We start from the raw sequence: 22,360 nt of genomic DNA, 5'->3' as shown, positions 1-22,360 counted from the left end.
CTGAGCAGATTGTACACAGTGATCTATATGCAGACAGTAAGTGATAGAGCAGGAGGCGCTGAGCGGATTAATGTATAGTTTATTGTAAGATATTAAATATAGCTTGTCATTTATATCTCCACATTTTTCTATTTTTTATTAGTCAAGGAGGTGATCCGTTCAGTGTACACCGTACACTGAAATATATTTTCCATGTAATAGATTCCCTATAATTCTGCTGAGTCCAGGCCTTCAACATCCATGTACTGGAAACCCCCTTTAGTAAGCAAAGAGGAACAGAGATCAGGGGGATTAGAAATCTCTTTCCATGACACGGTAATGTGACTAATAATAGAAACACAATAGAATACAATAATCACTTATGATCTCCATCCAAACAGGTAAAACTCATTATTAGCATTCAGCTCTAGGCAACCAGGTAAATTCCAAAGCTTTATTATTTTTGTGGACAAATTAAAGATACAATATTAGTGTAATGTAAAGAACATTTGACACTGGCATTAACCATGTATATGCCGGCCTGTCCACTGCAGACAGCACGAAAAGTCTTTACAACTATTTCCCCCCCCAACAGATCTGGTTTTATTACACTTGGCTACAATAAACCCCAGTGTGCAACTTTTTTTTTTTTTTCTGGGAATACTGAAAATTTATAAGATGCCTCTAACAGCAGATCTGCTTTCCATGTACATTAAGGCAGCGGGTAACTACAAAGTGTATAAAAGGGCTTCAGGTATAGGATCTAGATTAGAAGAGAAGACATGGCTACAATCTTTACATAAGGCAGATATAGGCGAGTAGCTATTTCAGACATTAGAAATAGGAATTAGAAAATATAATGTAATACGTATACATTAAAGTTAGTGGAGCGCCATCTTCCCTCTCTCTCGGCAGGAACCACACTTGTCTTTGGATAAAAGTCTTGGCTGCAAGTCTTCTATAAGTTGCATATATATAGTAAAAGACCTATGTCCTTCAGATCAGGCACAGTTGTGATGTGTTAATGGTAAAAGGAATCGCTAGCGCTCCCTGTGGTCATTTTGGGAATAGACACGGAGATATTGTGCCGCCCCCTCCCTCACAAGTCACGTATGAGGTCACAGCATGCGCACAGCTAATCTTGTGTGTATTATACACAGAGCTCCTCTTGTGTTCCCGTATGTGGTATAAATAGAGCCAAGGAGGGGGTGGGGATACCGTGTCATCGTCTTCCGAGCACTGCATAGTTAACCCTCTTGTGCAACAGGATCCGGGACAACACTTCTCGACGAGGGTTTAGTGCAATTCAGAGATTTTATTCCGCAAAGGAATAAAAAGAGAAAGTTTTCCAAACTGCTGCGATGCTGTCGTCTGTCATATTTGGCTTCTGCTGTACACCGTAAGAAATCCCATCCCCACACTTTAAGTGAACGTCCAGAGGAGATACGGATACTTATCAATACTGTCTCGTGTTCTGTCCCCTCTGGGTTAAAATAATAAAAAGTTTTTTTTCTATAGCAAAAAAAACAAAACAAAAAAAAAAAAACATGCGGTCACTTTAGGTGGATTTTTTTTTTCTTTTAAAAGTTTAGAGGTTTTTGGAACTGGAAATATGCTGGGCCTTTTCTTTAGTTGGGTCCTAAAGAAAAGGACTTTGCACCTTCTTATCAGTGGTGCCCATCCTGCTGTAGTCCGCTACCCCCTTGTCCCATGCCTGACTACAAGTCCAACAACCAACAATCCTTTTCTCTTTATCCTCCGTGTTATCAGGGGGTAGGGTGCGACTGTGAGCAATGGAGCTGCAAGCCTAGCGGTCGTGCTGCCCGTTTATGATGCGCTTCTTGCCATCCCCATTGGACAATGACTGCTCTTCATTTTCCTCGCTGTCCTCTTCTTCATTGTCACTTCGATCATCACCGGACATCTACACACGGATAGGAAAAGTTGCAGGTTACACATTTAACCAGCGATTAGGCCACTCATACAACAACAACTACTACTACTACTCATTATTACTCATATAATGTTGTTAGGACAACAAAGTGATATTTCATATTTAGAGGGGTTAGTGCCCACAAGATAATGCTGTGATCGGTGTGGTTCTAACCCACTGAGAAAACTCTACTTTTTGGGAGCGGGGGGCGGGCATTGCTTTCCTATTTTATAGTTATAAAAGTCAATTACCTGCCGATTGGGCATAGACCAGTGATGGCTGGCGCTGAGGCTGGCGGCATCTTGCGGCAGGGGAGCTCACCGGCTGAGACCAGCTGGATGAAGATCCATTATAGAGAATACAGGACGGATAGCTGTGTGCTCCGTACACCCCGGCCACCATCTTAAAGCAGTTACCCAAATCTGCCAGTGTACCCACTGCAGTTTCTGCTCAGCAACACAGGAGACAGCTAGCCCTGGATTTTTCTAGAAATGACACACCGCCCTTGTTATGCTCAGTTTTTTTTACCAAGCTCAAAAGGATGCCCATCACTGGCATAGACAATATCTGTGATAACGAATGTCTGTGGTTTTCCCATAACATCGCACCCAAACCATGACCCAAATTTGCAAGACCGCAGTAAAGAGGAATCTGAAGAGCAAAATGGCCGATGTGGGCACTGCTACACTATCTCACCACAGTAGTGATCACCTATCTGATTGATGATGCTAAATACAGGTTATGCTGTCTACTGATGGGCACCTCATTCCCACAGAGGCTGTGGCTGAAGGCAGGACATTCTTTTGTTCTTCTCAGAGGGCTGGTAAGTTTCCTGCTGGCAGTGCTTGGCTTGTGCAAGGTCTGTGGCTTATTGCAAAACTCTGCTTTTAAATCCTTACTTGGCACATACACAAAGAATAGGAGCCTAAGCCTCTGGATGCCTGCACATGCAGGGGGCTTTGTTTCACCATTCCTGAAAATTGGCCCCAATAGAAGGGGAAGTGAATTTACAATTTTACTTTAGAGTCAGTTGAGTCACATAGACGCAGAACAGAAGGAAACCTGCTCGAAAACTTCATAAGACAGGATGAAAGTGGCACTGAAAGTGCTGCACATATGCACCTAAGATGTTCCCTCAAAGGTTATGAGTCATACACCAATAAGGCCAAGGTTAGTATGGACCACTGGATGCTGGAATTGAGTTTGATATAATTTTATATTACTATAGTTTGGGACTAAAACTTATTTAAACACTGAACATAAACATCTGACAGGTTTTAAAGGGGTTGTGCCAGAAACGCCCTATCCACAGCATAGGGACAAGTGGCAGAAAGCCCCCTGTAGTGCCCCCTACAAGAAAGAAGCACTTGTGTACATCCTTGTGTTATTTGTGTTCCAATAACTTCTATAAGAATTGCATGACAGTACCATACACTTCATCACTTTATTCACATGAGGTACACTCACAGCCCCTGTTCTCATGAGCACTAGGAACCCCAGCTATCATTGGTTCTCTGCCCTCTGGAGAACATATAAAATCCCTTTAACACCAGGATTGCCAAAGGCAGTTTGATGCAGTATTTGATGCATTTGTTTAGGCGAAAATATTAACTGGATCCAAAAAAAGAGAAGAAGAAGTAGTTTTCTAAATAGATTTCTCCCTGAAAGATCCACATAACACTGAATAAATGAACCTGAACAAATCCTGGTGGTAATGGTTTTCCATGCACTCTTTCCGATTTCATACTATGGAGAACTGCTAAATAAACTGCTAAATTTGATTATTAATGAGGATAAAAATGACCATTACGACTTACATTCCCTGAGATCATTTTGCGCACCATCCTAAAGATGAGGTATGCCCAGTATATATGGAGGAACTGAAGGATAAACATGACCATATTGAAGAAGTAGTAGAGGAAGAAGCGCGGGCAGTAGTACAGGGGATATACCACCGTTGCATAGATTATCCTGCAAAACAAATGAGTCTGTCATTAAACATACACATAATCCTACAATGAATACTAATACCATCACTCAACAGGCGTTCATTTATTATTTACTATGGAAATCCTCCAAACAACTGATCGGTCGTCTCTACAAGACTTTCCACAATTGTAAATCCTACAACCGGTTACTTATACTGGAGCTTTCAAATCGATATATATTGCCTTGCTGGGGATCATGTTACATATTCACACTGAGTCTTTGTAGCTAGTGAGAAAGTATATTAGTCACCATTGAACTGTTGCCTTTAAAGCCCATGATACAGAACAGCATTAAAAAAAAAATATTACAGCACATATTAAATCATCTTAATAAATGGCTAAAGTCGCCAGATACAAGGGACCATATAGCATCCATGAAATAAAATCCAGGACTAGTGCAGTAAAGGCTTTTAGGGGGCTGTTAAGGGATGTCTGATCTATAGTGAACACAGGGCAGCATTATTGGTAATCTTGGGCATTGATGTATTTATGTAAGTCTATCTCCAAGGATTGAGCTGTTTTATTGGCCCGTAAAAGGATTGAGTTCAGTTTTTCAGATGGCCTGAGGCAGTGGAATGGTTATTTTATCAATTCCTAGTGTTTTAGAGCTGTGAAGGAGTCAATGTTGCGCTCCTGGTTGTCTAGAGTAGTGAATGTCAGTGTGGCTGGAGTTTGAAATCAGCGAATGAGATACCAGTTTTCCCTAGTATAATAGGACAGTGAGGGAGCAGGTAGTATGAGACAGCGAAAACTGCAGCTGTAAATGCATGACTGCACAGTTCTCTCTATGATCATGCAAAGCTCAAAGAGTCGGTTCAGCAGCCGACATTTTGTGAGTGGGAATATGTTCTGAAATGTGCAGTCAGACATCTTAAAAGCAAAATGATCAGGTGTCTAAATCTGATATGTTCGCGACCAGAAAAGGGACCAAGAGGAAACAATTTTCAAACCTTTCCTTGTAAATATTTCTACATTTCATTTAATAAGAAATAAATGAGAGATCAAATTTTCTTACTAATAGTTACAACTATGTTCCACTAAAAACTACACAAATGTGTTCAGTCTGGGAATCTCTGACTGTGTGGTTGATGAATTTCATAGACCAAAAACGGTGCCATTGATGGCACTTCAAGAATTAGTGATATATGATGCAAAAAGTTTCCTCTTCCCAATCGAACATCAGCAGCATCCAACTGCAATCATGAATACCGTTTAGCGCGGTTGTTCTGCGGGGATGCATGGACTTCATGACTCCTCACTAGGATAATCAGAGTTCTATCATTGGCATTTGGTCCATGAAATCCAGCCAGCATGTGGTCTTTAATTTGTGTTTTCAGTCTGTGGTCCTTCACTCTCCTCTATACCTGGGCCGACCTTTATTAAAGTGTCCTAGAATCCACCTTAGCCAATATTATCTTAAAAAGTATCCAAATTTTATTTAGATCTGATGAAATATGCTCCAGCCATGTACTTACCAAAATGGGAAGACAATGAGCCGACTGATGACAAATACAACTGCAAATACGGCAAAGAGAATGTTGCAAGTCTTGGTCCATGCGGCATAGCTGCACATTTTTGCAGCCTCCAAAGAGAAAAAAAAAAAACACAAAAGATGAAGCATTATGCAAGGAAAGGACTCCCACCAGGATAAATATACAATATAAAGCTGCTGTACCTCGAGCAAAACATCCGAGACATCGTGCACCAGCAGGGTCAGCGTTCCCACGCGGATATACTTGACTCCCCATGAAAAGTTCAAGAGAAAAATTGTGGCCAAATGATGGACAACTTGTACCTTGAAGTCCTGCAGTAAGAAACATAAGTATATGGCTTACAGATTAACTGTAAGGGGATTTATTATTGGATTTTTTGTCTATGTTTGGCACTGTTTTGTGCAGTTGTAGTACAAATGTGGTTTTCCAATGCACAAAATGAACATAAGGACAGTGCAAAATAAACCCTGCTTGTGCCAAATTAATTAGTTGCTTAGACTAGTTTTCACAATACTGAACCAAATTCATGATTTATGATCTGTCGTAGAAATAGCACAAAAACCAGTACCAAATTTATCAAGACCAATTCCTCCTTAGAGCATCATGTGCGCTAAAAAAAATTTAATACAGACAACCAAGTCAAAGACAAATTATAATGATAAATACCCCCCACTACTCCTATCTTATATTTAGATGGGGAAATCTAAAGATACATGACATTCATTACAGAGCCTAACACTGTGCGTTATATTTGGTGCAGATTTTTTGGCAACATCGAAAGACAGAATTCTGGTGAATGTCCAGAAATGTTTGAAGTTGATGCTCATATTGGAAAAATCCTTCAATTTCCTTGATCTTTTGTAAAATTCATAAGACACTGCTGGATTTACATTGTTAGTCCTTAGAAATGTTTTGATTTCCTGTGGCTTCCCTCGCCAGATTGGAAGGACACTGAAGCCACATGTACGATACAGAATTGTCCAGTGCAATGATGATAAGAATCGAGTACTGGGTGGATGATGAGAAGATGCTGAAGTTACATAATGTTTTCTTACCTTCCGTCTAACATCAGAGGCAACACTGAATAGCAGGGACCAGTAGAAGCCTAATTCCATCACATAATACCAGTATTGTGATGTGAGAACTTCCTAAAATGTAGAAAGAGGAAGAAGAAACACAGTTGGTGTAGGTTCATATGATCTACAATTTTGTCTGCATCTTTATAAAAAATACCACTGAACTTGTGCTCATCCATAACGTACAACTTGTATCTCAAGGGAGGAAAAAGACTAAAATTTAATTCCTTTTAAAACTCAGCTCAAACGTCCCATGGGACAAGTTTTACATTGTGTAGTTTTAATAATTTTTTTTGTAAAAGCAAAAGTCAGATCTCGATCCAACAGAAAAAAAAATGTACATGCCCTGCTTTCATATTGTGCAGAAAAAACCTGCTGGAAACAGCAAAAGCATCCTAATTTCTAGCTTCACCCGTGCGTTCCCAGCCCTTGTGAAGGTTTAGATGCAAGGGAAGCAGCCAAATGGCACTGCCACGCAGGACTATAGCAATGCTCTATGGCTGAGACTGCTATGGTAATGATGGGCAAGATGTACATTCTTCCACCATTCAGTTACATTGGCTATTAGCAGCAAGTAGAATACAAAAGAAAAGGTTTTTTTACTTGAAATGTGTAGCTGTTTGTGGATACCACTATGTGCGGATCAATTTTATATGATGATTTCATAAAGAAGCAAGAATTTTTCATATAAAAAGTGCTGGATCGTTTAAATCTGTTTCATTCTTAGCAGCAAGTGCCCACCTACGTAGGACAATGTGCTAAGGATTTAGGTTCACAAAACCGTAAACATTAAAAAGGAGTGCACATGGCCCTTCAATAATGTGTATAAAGTGTACTGTGCCATCAAGCTGAATAACACATCAACAAAAACCTGTGTTTATCCTGAAAGTGTTATAGCTAATCTACCATCAGAAGACAACCAATCGTATATCTACATAGATATAAATAATGGAACATCACGCTGTGAGAGCAATATTCTGACTTTTTAGTACATGATGTATCAGTAATTCATTCTTAATGAAAATATTCCATTTGTAGCAATTGCTCTTTGTGGTTAACATTGATCTTACCTGCTTTGGATATCCTACCCATACTTCCCACACATCATGAAACCAAGGTTTCTGCAAGATAAAAAAAGGCAATGTCATTACCTCTATGGTACTAGGGTGTTTATCCCAGCAAATGATACATGTGATGCCTATATAGAGGTCTGATGACTAGGATTCCTCACTAATCACAGGGCCCTAAGGGTGCATTCAAATGTAGCGTTTTTTGGAAGCGGCCGAAACACATGCGTTTTAAGATGTTACCATATTTTTGGCTGGTTTGAAAGAGTTGTCATTATTGCTAGAAGTGACATTGGGACACAGTTGCTTACATTTCAGCAATGTAGAAAAACACTTGTGAAGCAGTCAAACTCAATGTAACACGAGTGCATTTAAATAACAGAGGTGCGTTTAAAAACACATTAAAAAACGAAACTTGCGAACGCACCGTCAGAGTACAGTATTCCCTCACTACAGATTAAAAAGGGTTGCCCGATTTAAGGACAATCAAAAGCTTAGGAGATAAATTAAAAGTTTCCAAACTTTTTTCCAGGGTGTGTGCTCCAATGATTTCTTGCATCCATTGTTGAAACACGTGCATGATAGGTAATAAGTTATCACAGCGCCTTTCATAGGGACAGAATTTTTAGGTTGTGTGCTACCTATACCATACTGTTTAGGTAAGAGTAGCAAACACGCACATGCATTTAAATGGGCAATATGTCCATCCATTTATATGAATGTATTGTCCACTGTAGAGCTTGCTCTATTTTTCCCTGTATGTGCGGCCATGCATACTTCTCCCTATGGAGAGGGGAGGGATGAACAGCGCTACTACGGACGGACAGCGCTACTACGGACAGGCGAGCATACGTAAATACGAAAGCAGCCTTTCCTCCATGCAGCTGCTTTATAGGAAACCAGACAACTGAAGCCTAAGATTTTCTGCAAGTGGTCCAACCCTGTGCGCAGAGTATATAGGGCAGCAGGTGGAGTCCTTACGAGACCACATTATGTGCTGGTGGACTGGTGTGCACCCATTACCAAGCCTCAGTACAGCATCATAGTTGGTCTAGTAAGCACAGCTAGGCATGCAGAGGCACAGAAAATCTTATTATTTCTACATCAATAATCCCAGATCCACAGAGGTCAAGGAACGTATTGCAACTTACGTCATAGAGGACAGCGAATCCCCCGATCAGGGCACACAGGTAAAAGGTGAACCTCCAGCTGGAGAGAAATCACATGGAAATTGGTTATTTTGGTTAAGGTGCAGCATGGTGACTCCTTCCATGTCTGTATGAAGCACATGAAATAGTCCTTTAGATATACAATCATTGTTGGTTAGACTCTGAATATAGTTTCTTTTACCTTATACATTGGGAAAAGCTCTCGAAGAGACCAATGGAGTTGGTGGCTAGTATACAGTATACAGGTATATGTCACTATAGCTTTTTTTTTTTCTACCATAAAAAAGTAATCTCCACATCACCACATGAAGTCAATGGTCAATTTGTCCCACTGTTTATCTATATATAGAGTCCATACATCGGAACCTCCCATGGGCAGGAAATCCTTCCAAGGTGTAACTCCAAGAACAGGCCCCAAGGCAGTGTGCACACAGCCTTATCTTAATCTTAATAAGTGATCGGCCAAAACCGACAAGTACAGAAATCTCCAGACAAAAGAGTTTTATTTGCCAACTTCTACAAGGAAACATTAAAGAAATACTACCTCACGTGCATGGGACAAAGAAACAACCTTGTGTAGAGTGCTATGTAAACAGTTCTGTAACAATTTATGTAACAAAGCATAATGTATATTTGTATATAATAACTTAGTTGAACATAGAACAGTAATAAAGTTATGTGTAACCAGAGACTGATTACAGTGACCCTGTAAAAATATTTCCAGAGGTGCTTCTATGGTGTACGCATTGTACAAACTGAATAGTGGCAGAGGGATAGGGAATATATCTATGATAGACAGAGGTTTCCTACTCAACAAACGTGAAGAGCTCTGCTGGGCCAAGTTCTACCAAGTATTATGTGGTCTCAGCCATGTCTTCCAGGCCCTGTATGTTTAAAAATATGATATAGTCTGGCTTAAATATAGTGTCCAGTGCTGCCACCGCTCTTAATTTTCTTTCAGAATCACACTAGGTCATCAGTGACCCATTTAGATACCCCCGGTCTAACGGGCCTCTTGACTGATCAGTCCACTTGGGTTATTTCTCGCAAAATGTCAGGGACCACAATGGATTCCATTTCCCCCATTGTATAAGTCAAAAAGATTTGTTAAAGTTAACACCATGGGGGGGAATTTATCACACGCTGGCTACGTCCCTCATGTCCCGAGGTTTAAGCCTCTTGATGTATCCATTGGGTGCCGGTGGGCAAAAGTACCCCAGGTCCAACCTGGAGTAGTTTTGTGTAAATACCTGAGAACTAAAGTTTGCAGGTTTTTTTTTTTTTTTTTTTTTTTAAAGTGGGCAGGCAACATCGGGGAAGATTTGTTATGCCGTCTACGCCAGTTTTCAAGCAGAGAAGACACATAAATCTCGTTTTTCAACCAGCATGCATCTTGTCGTGGAGTGGGTCGGCAGTGGTTGGACAGAAGTGTGAAAGCCACGACCTGCCAAATTTACTATTTTATGGTGGAGAATATAGCATACATCTCCGCCAGGTTATAGATTGCATCAACATCTACTAAGTGGCTTGAGCCTCTTAGTAGATACAGGCACCAGAGCACCAGTGAGGTGAAATTTAAAAAATAAATTCCCTGCGTTATAATTGGTCATTTCCAATTTCCAGGAGCTCTTCTCTCTGCAGTCTCTTATCTCTCTGGTGGCTAAAGACCTAGCTGCTTTGACTCTATTTAGGAATTTAGCAGAGATTTAGGAGGGCAGGATGATGAGAGCCACAGTAAGTGAAGAAGAAAGCACTTAGCTAACATAATGGGGGTCATTTACCAAGGGCCCAATTCGCGTTTTCCCGACGTGTTACCCGAATATTTCCGATTTGCGCCAATTTTTCCTGAATTGCCCCGGAATTTTGGCGCACGCGATCGGATTGTGGTGCATCACCGCCGGCATGCAAGTGACGGAAATCGGGGTGGGAGGCGGGTTGGGCATTGCCGAACGAAAACCCAACGGATTCGGAAAAACCGCAGCATTTAAAAAAAAAAGTGTCGCGGAACACACGCTTACCTTCACTCAGCCTGGCTTGGTGAACTCAGTGACACCTGGTGGACGTCTGGAGGAACTGCCTTAGGGAATTGCCGGAAGACCCGAATGCACCGCAGAGAATGCGCCGCTGGATCGCGAATGGACCGGGTAAGTAAATCTGCCCCAATATATTACAATGTTTCTTGTATCCACTTGTACTGTTGATTTATGAAGTGTGCTGAAAAGTGACTGACCATTTAACTCTTTAAAATAAGATAATTTTAAGGCAGTTATATAAAACAACTTAATAAAGAGCTATTGATGAGTATACACGGCAGAAATGATAGGTATATACAAGTGGGATAGCGGTACACATCCCTCAGTGTACCCGGATAAATATAGCCTAAAGGATCAGCCATACAACAAATTTACTCCGTGTGGTAACACGGTCCTAACAAAATGCCTTTGACATCCCTCTCAGAGTCCTCACTCAATCTACCCTGTAATTTTCTCATTTAATATTTCACAAGGGGAATATTAAGAGACGTGAACTTAACCCCTAGGAGCCCGCTGTCCTTGTAATAAGATTATAGTGGTTGTTGGCAGTAGCAGCATCCACATGAAGGCTGCCTGCTCTCCTGGTGATAGGTAATTACAGTCCCCAGAGAATTCATGCTGCCTCTAATTACAATACATTATAGCTGATGCCCTTAATGTTGGCCAGTGTAATGGAAAGCTTTCCAGCTAAATAAAGCCACTTCTGTGGATAGCACAATCACTGGCTATCCTGTCTCGCAGATCCTGCATGCAAGGCTACGTCATTCATTTAATGGTGATTGTAGAGACAGGAACAGACCCTGGCCTTGGCTCGGCTTGTTATTACATGGGCCCCGGCCCATTAATTATACATAGAGGTAGACGTATATTAGCACACACATACATTCAGCCCGGGACAATGAAGATTAAAGAGCGTTTTACAGAAAAATACGGGGTGTAATTTATCAATTGCAAGAATAACTTTTCTGATGTGCATGTAACTATGTTTGAGTCTTAAATTATATGCAATGTAAAACAGATTGAATAGGGGTTTACAGGGAAATAAAAAAACATCAAAAGTGATACAATCCTACTGTGCCTTGGATGCAATGCTGCCTGGGCCCCGTGGTTCTTTGCTTCCTCTCTCGAAAAAATTTCTGAAGATGCTCACTGCCCACAACGTTGACCCACCTCACAAGTAATTAGCTTGGCAAATTAAAGGTGACATTTTGCCACCACCATCTCCAAATATTGGCATGCTCCCCTTGGTGCTGCTTACCGATTTCAGCATGATCGATTCTCTGGCTCCCAAGTTAGGGTGCTTTCACATGTGGCATTAACGCATGCGTTTTCATAAGCATCACAGCAGCTAAGAAGAGAATTGCCCTATTACATTGCTGTCAATGCATTGTTAATGTATTGTTAATGCATGCACACTCGTTTACATCGTGTTAACATAAGCAGTTTGCAAACACGTTGACAGCCATGTCTCAGCTGTTGTAATGCATTTCAAGATGCATGTGTTAATGCCATGTGTGAACGCACCCCAAGTGTCTGTACCCATTAAACTTACCAAGCTCTCAACTGTTAAGTGGGCAGTCCAAGGGCCGTCCCCCTGCCAGTAGGGGGCCCAATAACTATACTAGTCCAGATTTTTTGCATTAAAAGCATTGCTAAATTTTGACTTTTTGCCCATAACTAAATTCATTTTCAAGGTATGTCGATAACCACAAGCGATTCCCTGCGTTTACTCACAGTGGTCAATATTAGGCAACCAAACATCAGTGATCCAGATGCCAAACCTGACTCCCGGAAATAGAGAGCAGACGGTCGCAGTATTCAGGATTTAGGGACGCTATCATTTCACACATTTATTAGGAGTAGGTGCTGTAAGCTAATGCCATGTTGTCCACCTCTGTACAGATGCAGGGTTCCCTGAGAGTTACTTGCAGTAATAGACTATGGCTCGTTGTAAGCAGTGCTGACTCAGAGCTGGGAACCGTCACACTGTGCCAGCAGGGTGTGGTCATAGTCAGTGTGTGAGATGAATCGCACTGATGAGCAGATAGTTCACGGGGATGTCGTTTCATCACGTGGACATGATCTGCACACGCCTCAAGGCTCAGAGTCGCTGCGCTCTATATACAGGGAAAGAAATCTTTCCAAAACAATCAGATTTAGCAGAGGCAAAATAGAAAACAGATGATCCAATATTACACTGTCTTTTTTTTTTATGGGCGCTGGCACCAATTACACTTCTGGATCCGACTAGGATTTGTCTCCGCTTAATTAATTAATTCCAGTGACTGCAGCAAGTCTCCAATGTTACTATACATCTCCCTCCTCACAATACCCTTGATGTATTCATCTAACAAACCATTACTGAGTAAAAGTAGTTTTACAGAGCCCTCCTATTGTTCCATATCACTGTTTGTACTCTGTAATGTATTATTATATCTGATATGTAAAGCGCTACGGAATATGATGACGCCATATAAATAAAGATTATTATTATTATTACAGAGTCTTTAATTGTAGGCATTGTGTGGAAGTATCTATCAATGTTCATCTCCGACGGAACGTTCTGACATGTGACACTAAATAGGCATAACATGTCATACGTTTCCCAAGAGGTTCCATTCAAAAGGAAAAATATGGACACCATGTGGTTTAAATTATTTTGTGCATGCCTCTATTGCATAGTGTAGTCTAAGACACCAATCCTTAAAGGGTAAGCTAATGCATACCATTCCAACATATGCTAAAAGGACACTAGTTATTGGGCCCTACGGATACAGTCTGCATATGATAGGGGAAGACCACCAGTTCTAAGACAAAAATTAAATACAAAATATCACCCTTAACAGGAGAAAGTAGGTGATAAACGTGTCCAGGGTTTCTTATTGATTGCCTATATTAGGAGAACTACTATAACATATCAGATTGGTGGGGGTAGGCACTGCCACCCACTGATCAGCTGTGAAAATTAGAACTTTAAAATTGAACATCAGGAACCTTGTAATACAGGTCACTAAGAAAGAACTGCTGTCACTGTTTGTGCTTTAAAACAAGCGACCATGGCCAGTCTGCGAAAAATCGCAGACCACCCAGAGTGCAGAGAATGGTGGTCTGTGCATCACAGTGATATATGAGGAATAGGGTCCCTGCTTCCAGGCGAAACAGCAGCACAAAGCTGTAATCAGACTGTGCCGCCAGCCAAGTCGTTTCTTCTAGCATATACATTTATATAGAAGGGAGAGGGAGACCGCTGGAGAGAAAGGAAGAAACAACTTTAACTAAAAAAAGGGAAAAAAAAAACCTGCCAGATAAACAGAAAACCAAACATCAAATTCATCAGCATTATGATAAAATCAAACAATAAATCTCTGTGCATTCGATGTACTGTCTGTCCCCTGTAACCTACTAGTGCTGTACTATAAGACAAGCCTGAACCCATGGCCAGTGCATGAAATGTAAAGCAATGAATACACAAGACAACTTTTTCCATAGCTTACATCTCCCTAGATTTTTTCATACAAAGCCTGTGCACACAAGCTATTACACCAACTCCACTTTCAGGAAATAAAATAAATATTACCGTATTTGTTCGATGAAAAGTTATACAATTTTTAAATATACTTTCTGTACCAATACCTGACGGTTTTCTAGATCTCTGCTTGCTGTTATTCAAGCAGTCCACGGTCATGTGATGTCACACAGGTCCATGACTCGTTACAGTAATCAGAGCTGTGTTATATAACGAGCCATGTGACATTGCATGACTGTTCTTTTCCAAAGGAAGTAAACAATAATAATCTTTATTTATATAACGCCATCATATTCCGTAGCGCTTTACAAATCATAGGGGACATATACAGATATAATATTACATTACAGAGTACAAGCAGTCATATGTAACAATAGGGGCTTCCTATAGAAGAAAACAGAGATCTAAGAAACCATGAGGAAGTGATACAGAAAGTATATTGGAAAATTCTATAACTTTTCATTGCAGAAAAAATATCAATTCTTTTCCCTGGAAGTGGACAATCCCTTTAAATGACCTAGGGTGGTTTCTCCACAGTCTCTCTTATAAGCTCTAGAAATTACTTGGCACTGTATGTAAAAAGGAAAAAAATCCTGTCTGCTCTGAGATAACGTTGGTTAAGTATTCCCAAAACCAGTGGACCTTTTCTCACCAGGATTCTTGGAACTTCTTCATCACAGCTGGTCGGTCCTGATTCCTCCTCCTCCTGAACCATCTCTCGACTTGTACTGTTGTGCGGTTGCATTTCTTAGCCAGGCCATAGATGTCCACCTGCAAGTGAGGACATGATTTAATCAATTCATCAAGACACTTTATTTCAATATTTGATCCTGATACCACAATGTATAACTTCTACTGCCCCCTACTAAGCCATCCGTCAACTACCCGCAGCTCTTCTGGCATCAGTATATAAGGATTTGCTCAGAAAATGTAGAAATATGATCTCAAGTTACATCATGTTACCATGCAGGTAATTTGAGGATACACTGTATATCTTATCTGTATGACCTACTTTATATCTGTAGTACATTGTTATTTGTGGCCGTGCTGAATATAATAGTTTGCAATGGAGAAGATAAACCAATGCCAGAGGTGTATGGCGGCGGCTCTCTCTCCTCTTTTCACTCTGAGAAAATACCTGATTAGCGAAGATAAGTGTACGAGTATGGAGGATTCAGGAAAAATAGTTTTTACCCTAACGTGCCCCAGTGCGCTTTGATTCGTTTACAAAATAGAATCAAGACGCTAACGTGTGACACCAGCCTAAAGGTTACTTGCTCATGTTGCGGAGGGCATTCAGGAGGACTACCGTATATACTCGAGTATAAGCCGACCCGAGTATAAGCCGAGGCCCCTAATTTTACCACAAAATACTGGGAAAACCTATTGACTTGAGTATAAGCCGAGGGTGGGAAATGCATTGGTCACAGCCTCCCAAGTATATACCCAGCCAGCCCCTGCCCCAGTGTATATAGCCTGCCAGCCCCTGCCCCAGTGTATATAGCCTGCCAGCCCCTGCCCCAGTGTATATAGCCTGCCAGCCCCAGCCCCAGTGTATATAGCCTGCCAGCCCCTGCCCCAGTGTATATAGCCTGCCAGCCCCTGCCCCAGTGTATATAGCCTGCCAGCCCCTGCCCCAGTGTATATAGCCTGCCAGACCCTGCCCCAGTGTATATAGCCTGCCAGACCCTGCCCCAGTGTATATAGCCTGCCAGACCCTGCCCCAGTGTATATAGCCTGCCAGACCCTGCCCCAGTGTATATAGCCTGCCAGACCCTGCCCCAGTGTATATAGCCTGCCAGACCCTGCCCCAGTGTATATAGCCTGCTGCCGCTGCCGGACAAATCGCACAGAAGATAAACAGGGGTCGCCGTAAAGGTGAGTTTAGATATATTTATTTTTTGACTCGAGTATAAGCCGAGTTTGGGTTTTTAAGCACAATTTTTGTGCTGAAAAACTAGGCTTATACTCGAGTATATAAGGTACTTTGTGTCCCCTATTGAAAGCATGACACAGTACGAGGCAGAAATCCCACAAGAGGCACATTATACATAATAAATGACTATGACAGTGTAAGCTCCGTTCTCCTTAGGCTGGGTTCACATCATGTTTTTTGTATACGCTAAGCGTATACGTCAGGTAAGCAGCTGTTGCCTCCGTCTGGCCACTATACCTCCCGTACGTCCAAAAATGCAGAATGGAAAGACGCAGCAAGCTATGTCTTTTCATCCCGCAGCCTCCGGCTCAGGGGAGGCAATGGACGTCTATGGGGAGAGGATGCAATGTATTGTATCTCTCCCTACAGCCCCGCCAACGAATTCGTAGCTCGGCAGGAGGGAGGACCCGGTGATGTCACTGTCCATATTACAACAGTAACATCACTGGGGGAACACCCTGTTCATCGGCAGCAGCCAATGAACGGCTGCTGCCAATGTACAACCCCCCCCCCCCCCCCCCCCGAATTCGGGAGGAAGGGGGTCCCCGGGTGACATATCCCTGTATAAGCATATAGTGTAAAGTCTGTGCCATACATTGCGGGAATCCTTCCGATGTGTCCTTACAACATATGGCATATAACTTGGTACAAACCCAGCCTAACAGTGTTCAGCCTGGGAAATCAGAACAAATGTACCAAGTTTTCTGGACTCTCCCACATGCAGCTCTGACATCCCAGCAGCAAATACCTACGCAATGTAGCGAGGATAAAGATATTTTAGATCCAGGGATTGTGCTAATCTACTAATATTTGTTATCCATGGCCTTCTAACTTCTTAAATCAACTTTTAAAATGATGCCAATGAGCCTGAAGGTCTCTTGGGGGTGTTACCAGAGTCTCTCTGTGCTGCAGATTCAGAGGCTGGTACAGTGTGCAAGGAGCACTTTCCCCTCCTAATTCTGCCTTCACATGTTGAGTTTACATTGCATTTTTAAATAAGCTGAGGAGAGCACAATGTAAAAATCATGTATGAGCACAGAAGTTCTGAGGGAGCAGGGGTGAGACACTGTAACAGCCTGTGAATCTACAGCACAGAGGTGCTCTGGTAATACCACCCCGAGCCCTTCTGGCTCATAAGCATAATTAAAAGTCACTGTGCCTGGATCTACGAGTAAGTGCCCCTGGTTTATCATGATGGATTTTGATGGTAGATTTCCTTTAAGTAAACTGAGAGGGAAAAAAAGGGCTCAGAATCTGCAAGGTAGACACTACACTTCTGGCAGCACATCTAAAGGAGCGATTTCTGCACAAACATATCAAACATGGGCTCTATTTACAGATGACCAATCTTATTGTTCATTGTCTCTGGTGACAAAGAGGAGCTGGTGTTGAGCGTGGCAGAACAGGGCAGGTTTCATCAGAGTGATCTCATATCACACGATTATAGTACAAGGAGGTGACCGGATTTGTATCATCAGAAGGAGGATGGCCGATACATACCCAGACAACTTCTTATAATATGCATGTGTTCTCAGAGCTAATAGAGGGGAACGATCCTGTGCAGGCCATGTAGAGACTCCTGGGGAAAGGTGTACAATTATAGATGGATAATACAAAGGAATGGGGACAAAGTCATAAAAATTGTGGTGCATTTTTAGGGGAATTATAACTCTTTTTTAAATTCATCTGTTATTCCTCCTGGAAAAATACTGCAAACTGGTTCTCTCCATTCATCTTATCATCTATGTATGTCCCCAATCAGTATTGGTCTCATGCACATGACCATATTTGGGGGCAATGAGCTGTCCGCACAGAAGGCAGCTAATTTAGAGCCCCCCACTGATGTCGGGTGTTTACAGTTAGGGTGCAATCATACATATCACTTTTGTTGCGTTTACAAGCACAAGGGGACGGGCCTCGGCCCGATCAGTAACCGGGTGTCTTGCATTGTTTACAAGTTGGCTTTTTTGGAATGGGTAGCTCTTTATTCTTCCTACCGACTTCAATGTAAAAATGGGAAGGGATAGAACCTGCTCCGAGGTTTCTACAACCTCCAGATGGATCAGTGAAAAACACATTCATGAAGTTAATGTCAGTGTCATTCACAAAAAAAAAAACGGACAGTGCACAAATGAGAACAAGGTTTGTGTGTTTATAGCAGCGTATACTGGAAGTCAAACAGTCTCATATCTCTATCTCCACCAAAATAAAACACTTTATGATAGATCAGGAAACAACATGTTTTGCATGTCTGTACAGTGTGAAACATGAATGATTTGCACAGGCAAATTATACAGTGCACAGCATGAGCCACTCTGTGCACGATTAGCAATTCAATAATTTGGAACACATTTTAAAGGTGCAGCATTATCCTCTGACAGGTTTGACATATATTTTTCATGGCGTCTTATAACCATATGTAACTACCATGGGCAGATTTTCTTTCTCAAAAGAAGTTCACAATGGTACTTTAGTGGCAGCGTTTGGTCCATGTTTTAGTAACTATCAATATCAATAAGCATGACAAAAACATTTAATAGTAGCAATGTTGGAAGTTTTTGCCCCGAGATTCCCATACATCTAAATGAGCAGGAGTGCACATATGGCCCAAATCAACCTTTTACCGGTATATTTGGGCAGATTTACTTACCCGTCCCTGCGCGATCCCCAATGTGCGTTCCCAGACTCCAATGCACAGCTGCCGCGATTCACTACGAGCGTGCGCCCGATATCCTGCATCTGTCGCTTCCCCGATCAGGTCCACCGGAGTTCACCTTCTTCCCAGTGCATGTAAGTGCTTGATCTTGCAACACAAATTCAAAGTTGAATCCTGCGGTTCATCATAATCCGTTGGATCGTCTGATGGCCCGCCCCCCCCAATATCTGTCACATGAAAGCAGGCGCCAATGCAACAAAATCCAATCGCGTGCAACACAATCCCTGTCGCGATCCCTGAAAAGTCCAAAAACCTGACGAAAATGCGGCTGCGAGACCCTTAGTAAATAAGCCCCATTATGTTTTCAGGGCAAACAGACAGGAATGTTTAATCATAGATCATCACACAGAGACTGCTGGGAAAAAATGAGACAATGCTGACAGCATTTCTGATAAATATACTCAGGATAACAAAATAATACATTCTCTAATTCACTGTTATTAACAAAAATACAACAGTCAAGTCACGTTATCTCCCTGTAGCCGCAGCAGGCCCTGCCTCCTGGCTTCTTGTCCTCTCCGTGGCCTGCTGTGGTCTCCTCTCAATTCTCACACATGCGCAGTGCGTCTTTCTCCGTCCGGGTACACGCAGAACTGGAGCAGAGATGACCAGCACAAGTGCGAGAATTGAGATGAGATGGAGATTACAGGGAGATAAGCGCATTGTGGATATAAGTAAATTTTTCTGGTTACAGGCAGTATTGACATGTCCGGCACACAGGCAAACGCCCATATAAGGTACTTTTTGTGGTTTAATAGCGATTCACGTGGTAACAGGTTCTCTTTTAATATATCTTCTAGGTTCAAGGGTGGCTCTGTACATAATATGTGCATGTAAATATATGTAGCTACGAACTGCATTATGCACATAACACCAAACCTAGACAATGGACACTTCTTTGCCCAAATAATTCCTGCCATACTACAGTTAATGGAGCATGGTTAGTTGTGTGCACAGCCAGAATGGACTCTAACCTTTCAATAATACAAGCAGAAACTAGAACTCTAATGTGTGAATATAAGATTTATTGCGGTTTTTGGTCAATTTTATTACGTTATAATCTTTTCTACCTTGCCACTGTGACTCGCTGCCCCTTCACTTCCCCAAAGAACCTTTATATAACCTTAGTGAGCTTCATTCCTTTTTGCTAAAAAGTAGTGAATGGAAGTCCAGCTCCTTTTAGTGAGCTGGACTTCATTAGGCTCAGCTCACTAAAAAGAACCGACTCTTCCGGATTACAAACTGCTCCTTATTCAACTACATGGGGATATATTTTCGGGTGTTTTCTCTCAATCTACACACCACTTTAATCCCAATTTTATAGGGTTAAAAGGGGCTTGGTTACCCTAATTGTGGAGGGGCTAAGTGAGCCATCAACAGGTTGCTGACTGCAGAGGTTGACATCAAAGAGCCGGCTGGTTCACAAATGACACATCACTACTTGAAAGACAGAATACGAGATATCAGAGAAGAAAGCAGATTAGGACAAGGTAGGAAGATGATAAAAGCCAAAGCAGACAGTGAGGCTGATCAGATATACATCAAAGCTTCCGGTACTAACTTGTCCTATTGATTTATAGACAGTGTGCTGTGTTGTTAATGACTATTTAAATGAATATTACAGGTTCTTGCGCTACAGATTTTCTGTCTGATTTTATTAGATCCAGCCTCTCCATCTCCGGCTCTTGATTCTTGGCATACCCATCCAGTGCTCATGCACAAATGACTATTTTTATTTTACACACATAAATATAGACATCTATTTTTATTTCCACTTTGTCTGATGCGTTTCAGCATCTTCTCTGCTCAGATCCACTCAACAAATCCTATTCAACTCTTCTCCCCTGACCAAAAAAAATACTCATTTTCAATAATAATATTTTCCACCCTCCAAAACCACATTTCCTTTTGAAAACCCCACTGCATAGATTTTAGGGGGTTTCCTGGCCTGCTTTATGACAATATCACCAATTTTTCAGACTCCATCTATCTGTGAAAAGAAATATCTACATGTCACACTACAAATAGATATATTTATTTGCACAGCGGATAGTGAGATTTTGGCAGATGCCTGGGGTGTACGAGTGGGAGGAACACAAAAACAGACAACACAAATGTCAGCACTAAGATATATCCAAATATAAATTATCTTTTATATGCGGATAGTTTTGTACAGAAAGCTATGAGCGTGTCCCTACAGAACTATTGTTTTGAGTCCTGAGGTGAACCTGTCCACCCAGCAGTCACCTGGTTTTCTAATTCTTATAATGCTGTGACTTTGTCACAGTCGAGGGGAAGCGGAGCTCAATCTTTGCATTTCAATGGTTGATTTGCGCACCATGATCCACAGAAAAAAAGCTACATGCCACTTACTTCCTGCAGAACAAAAATCTACTCTGGAAATACGTTTGCATTTCTCCCCCCCTAATGTGTCATAAATCCCATACACTAAGGATTTTGAGTGCAGCAAATCGGAACCGAGCATTTTACATGTACATATACCCCAATGCAAAGAGTGCATTCACACGGACGTATGCCCGCCCAGCTACACGTCAGGCGCGCTGGAGAGGAGGAAAGGTGAGCGCTGCTCAACCCTCCCTGCTCCTTCGAAAATAATGCTGCACAGCCGTTCTTACGGCCAAAGATAGAGCATGTTCTATCTTTTTTGCGGCCACGGCATGGTATGGCGAGTACTAGAAGCCCGGGCGCCATAGCCGCCTGTGGGGGATGTATCCGGGTGGACAGATATACATACCTCATATATTTATGTGAACACACTCTAACAGAGACAGTAGTGCAATGTTCAAATCAGACTAAAAGGGGTTGTCCACTTTCAACAAATACTGTAGTACTACTGATGTAGTTTGTGTAATATAACGTCCAATTATCTAATATAATTTTTGTACCAATTCAACACAGTTTTCTTGATCCCTTTTGGCTGACATTCAACAGGAAGCTTCATTATTTACTTCCTGTGGATAAGAACCGGTCCTTGTTCATGTGAAGTCATACAAGTACACGACTCATTAGGATGACAGAGAGCAATCAGTGCTGTATGTTTTATCAAGCCGTGCTCCTGTGTGACATCACATGACCACAGGAAGTAAGCAAAGAAGCTTCCTTCTGAATGACAGCAAGCGGATATCTAGAAAACCATTAGATAAGTATAAGTATATAGGAAAATTGTATAACTTTCCATTACACAAACAATATCAAGTATTTGGTGAAAGTGGATTACCACTTTAATTCTGGTGGTATCATTCTGCAATGAAGCGCAAGTCTAGCTGTGATGACAACACAAAATCCCATTGCAAAGGTATATCCAAGTCATACAATATACAACTATATACACACATTGATATCTATATCTATATATCTATTTCTATATACATATATACACACACAGACACACATTATAAGACTTACTGGCAGAAGCCTAAATTT

The 22,360-nt window shown here is 41.6% G+C and overlaps 1 protein-coding gene across 4 annotated transcripts in view; it reads right to left on the bottom strand.

Annotated features, from left to right (window-relative positions):
* Positions 1-419: 419 nt before the first annotated feature.
* Positions 420-22,360, bottom strand: part of CERS3 (ceramide synthase 3) — an 80,061-nt gene continuing 58,120 nt past the window's right edge. For all 4 annotated transcript variants that reach the window (XM_072148607.1, XM_072148606.1, XM_072148608.1 and 1 more), the window contains 8 exons: positions 14,917-15,035; positions 8,688-8,745; positions 7,540-7,590; positions 6,449-6,541; positions 5,576-5,704; positions 5,376-5,482; positions 3,730-3,883; positions 420-1,903 (listed from right to left, as the gene is read on the bottom strand). In XM_072148607.1, coding sequence (XP_072004708.1) covers positions 1,787-1,903; positions 3,730-3,883; positions 5,376-5,482; positions 5,576-5,704; positions 6,449-6,541; positions 7,540-7,590; positions 8,688-8,745; positions 14,917-15,035 — 828 coding nt within the window. In that variant the 3' untranslated portion in view covers positions 420-1,786. The remainder of the gene's footprint in view (positions 1,904-3,729; positions 3,884-5,375; positions 5,483-5,575; positions 5,705-6,448; positions 6,542-7,539; positions 7,591-8,687; positions 8,746-14,916; positions 15,036-22,360) is intronic.

Source organism: Engystomops pustulosus, chromosome 4, assembly GCF_040894005.1.
Source record: "Engystomops pustulosus chromosome 4, aEngPut4.maternal, whole genome shotgun sequence".
Lineage (NCBI taxonomy): Eukaryota > Metazoa > Chordata > Amphibia > Anura > Leptodactylidae > Engystomops > Engystomops pustulosus.
The sequence above is the reverse complement of the archived record's forward strand: the minus strand, read 5'-3'. Positions and strand labels throughout refer to the sequence as shown.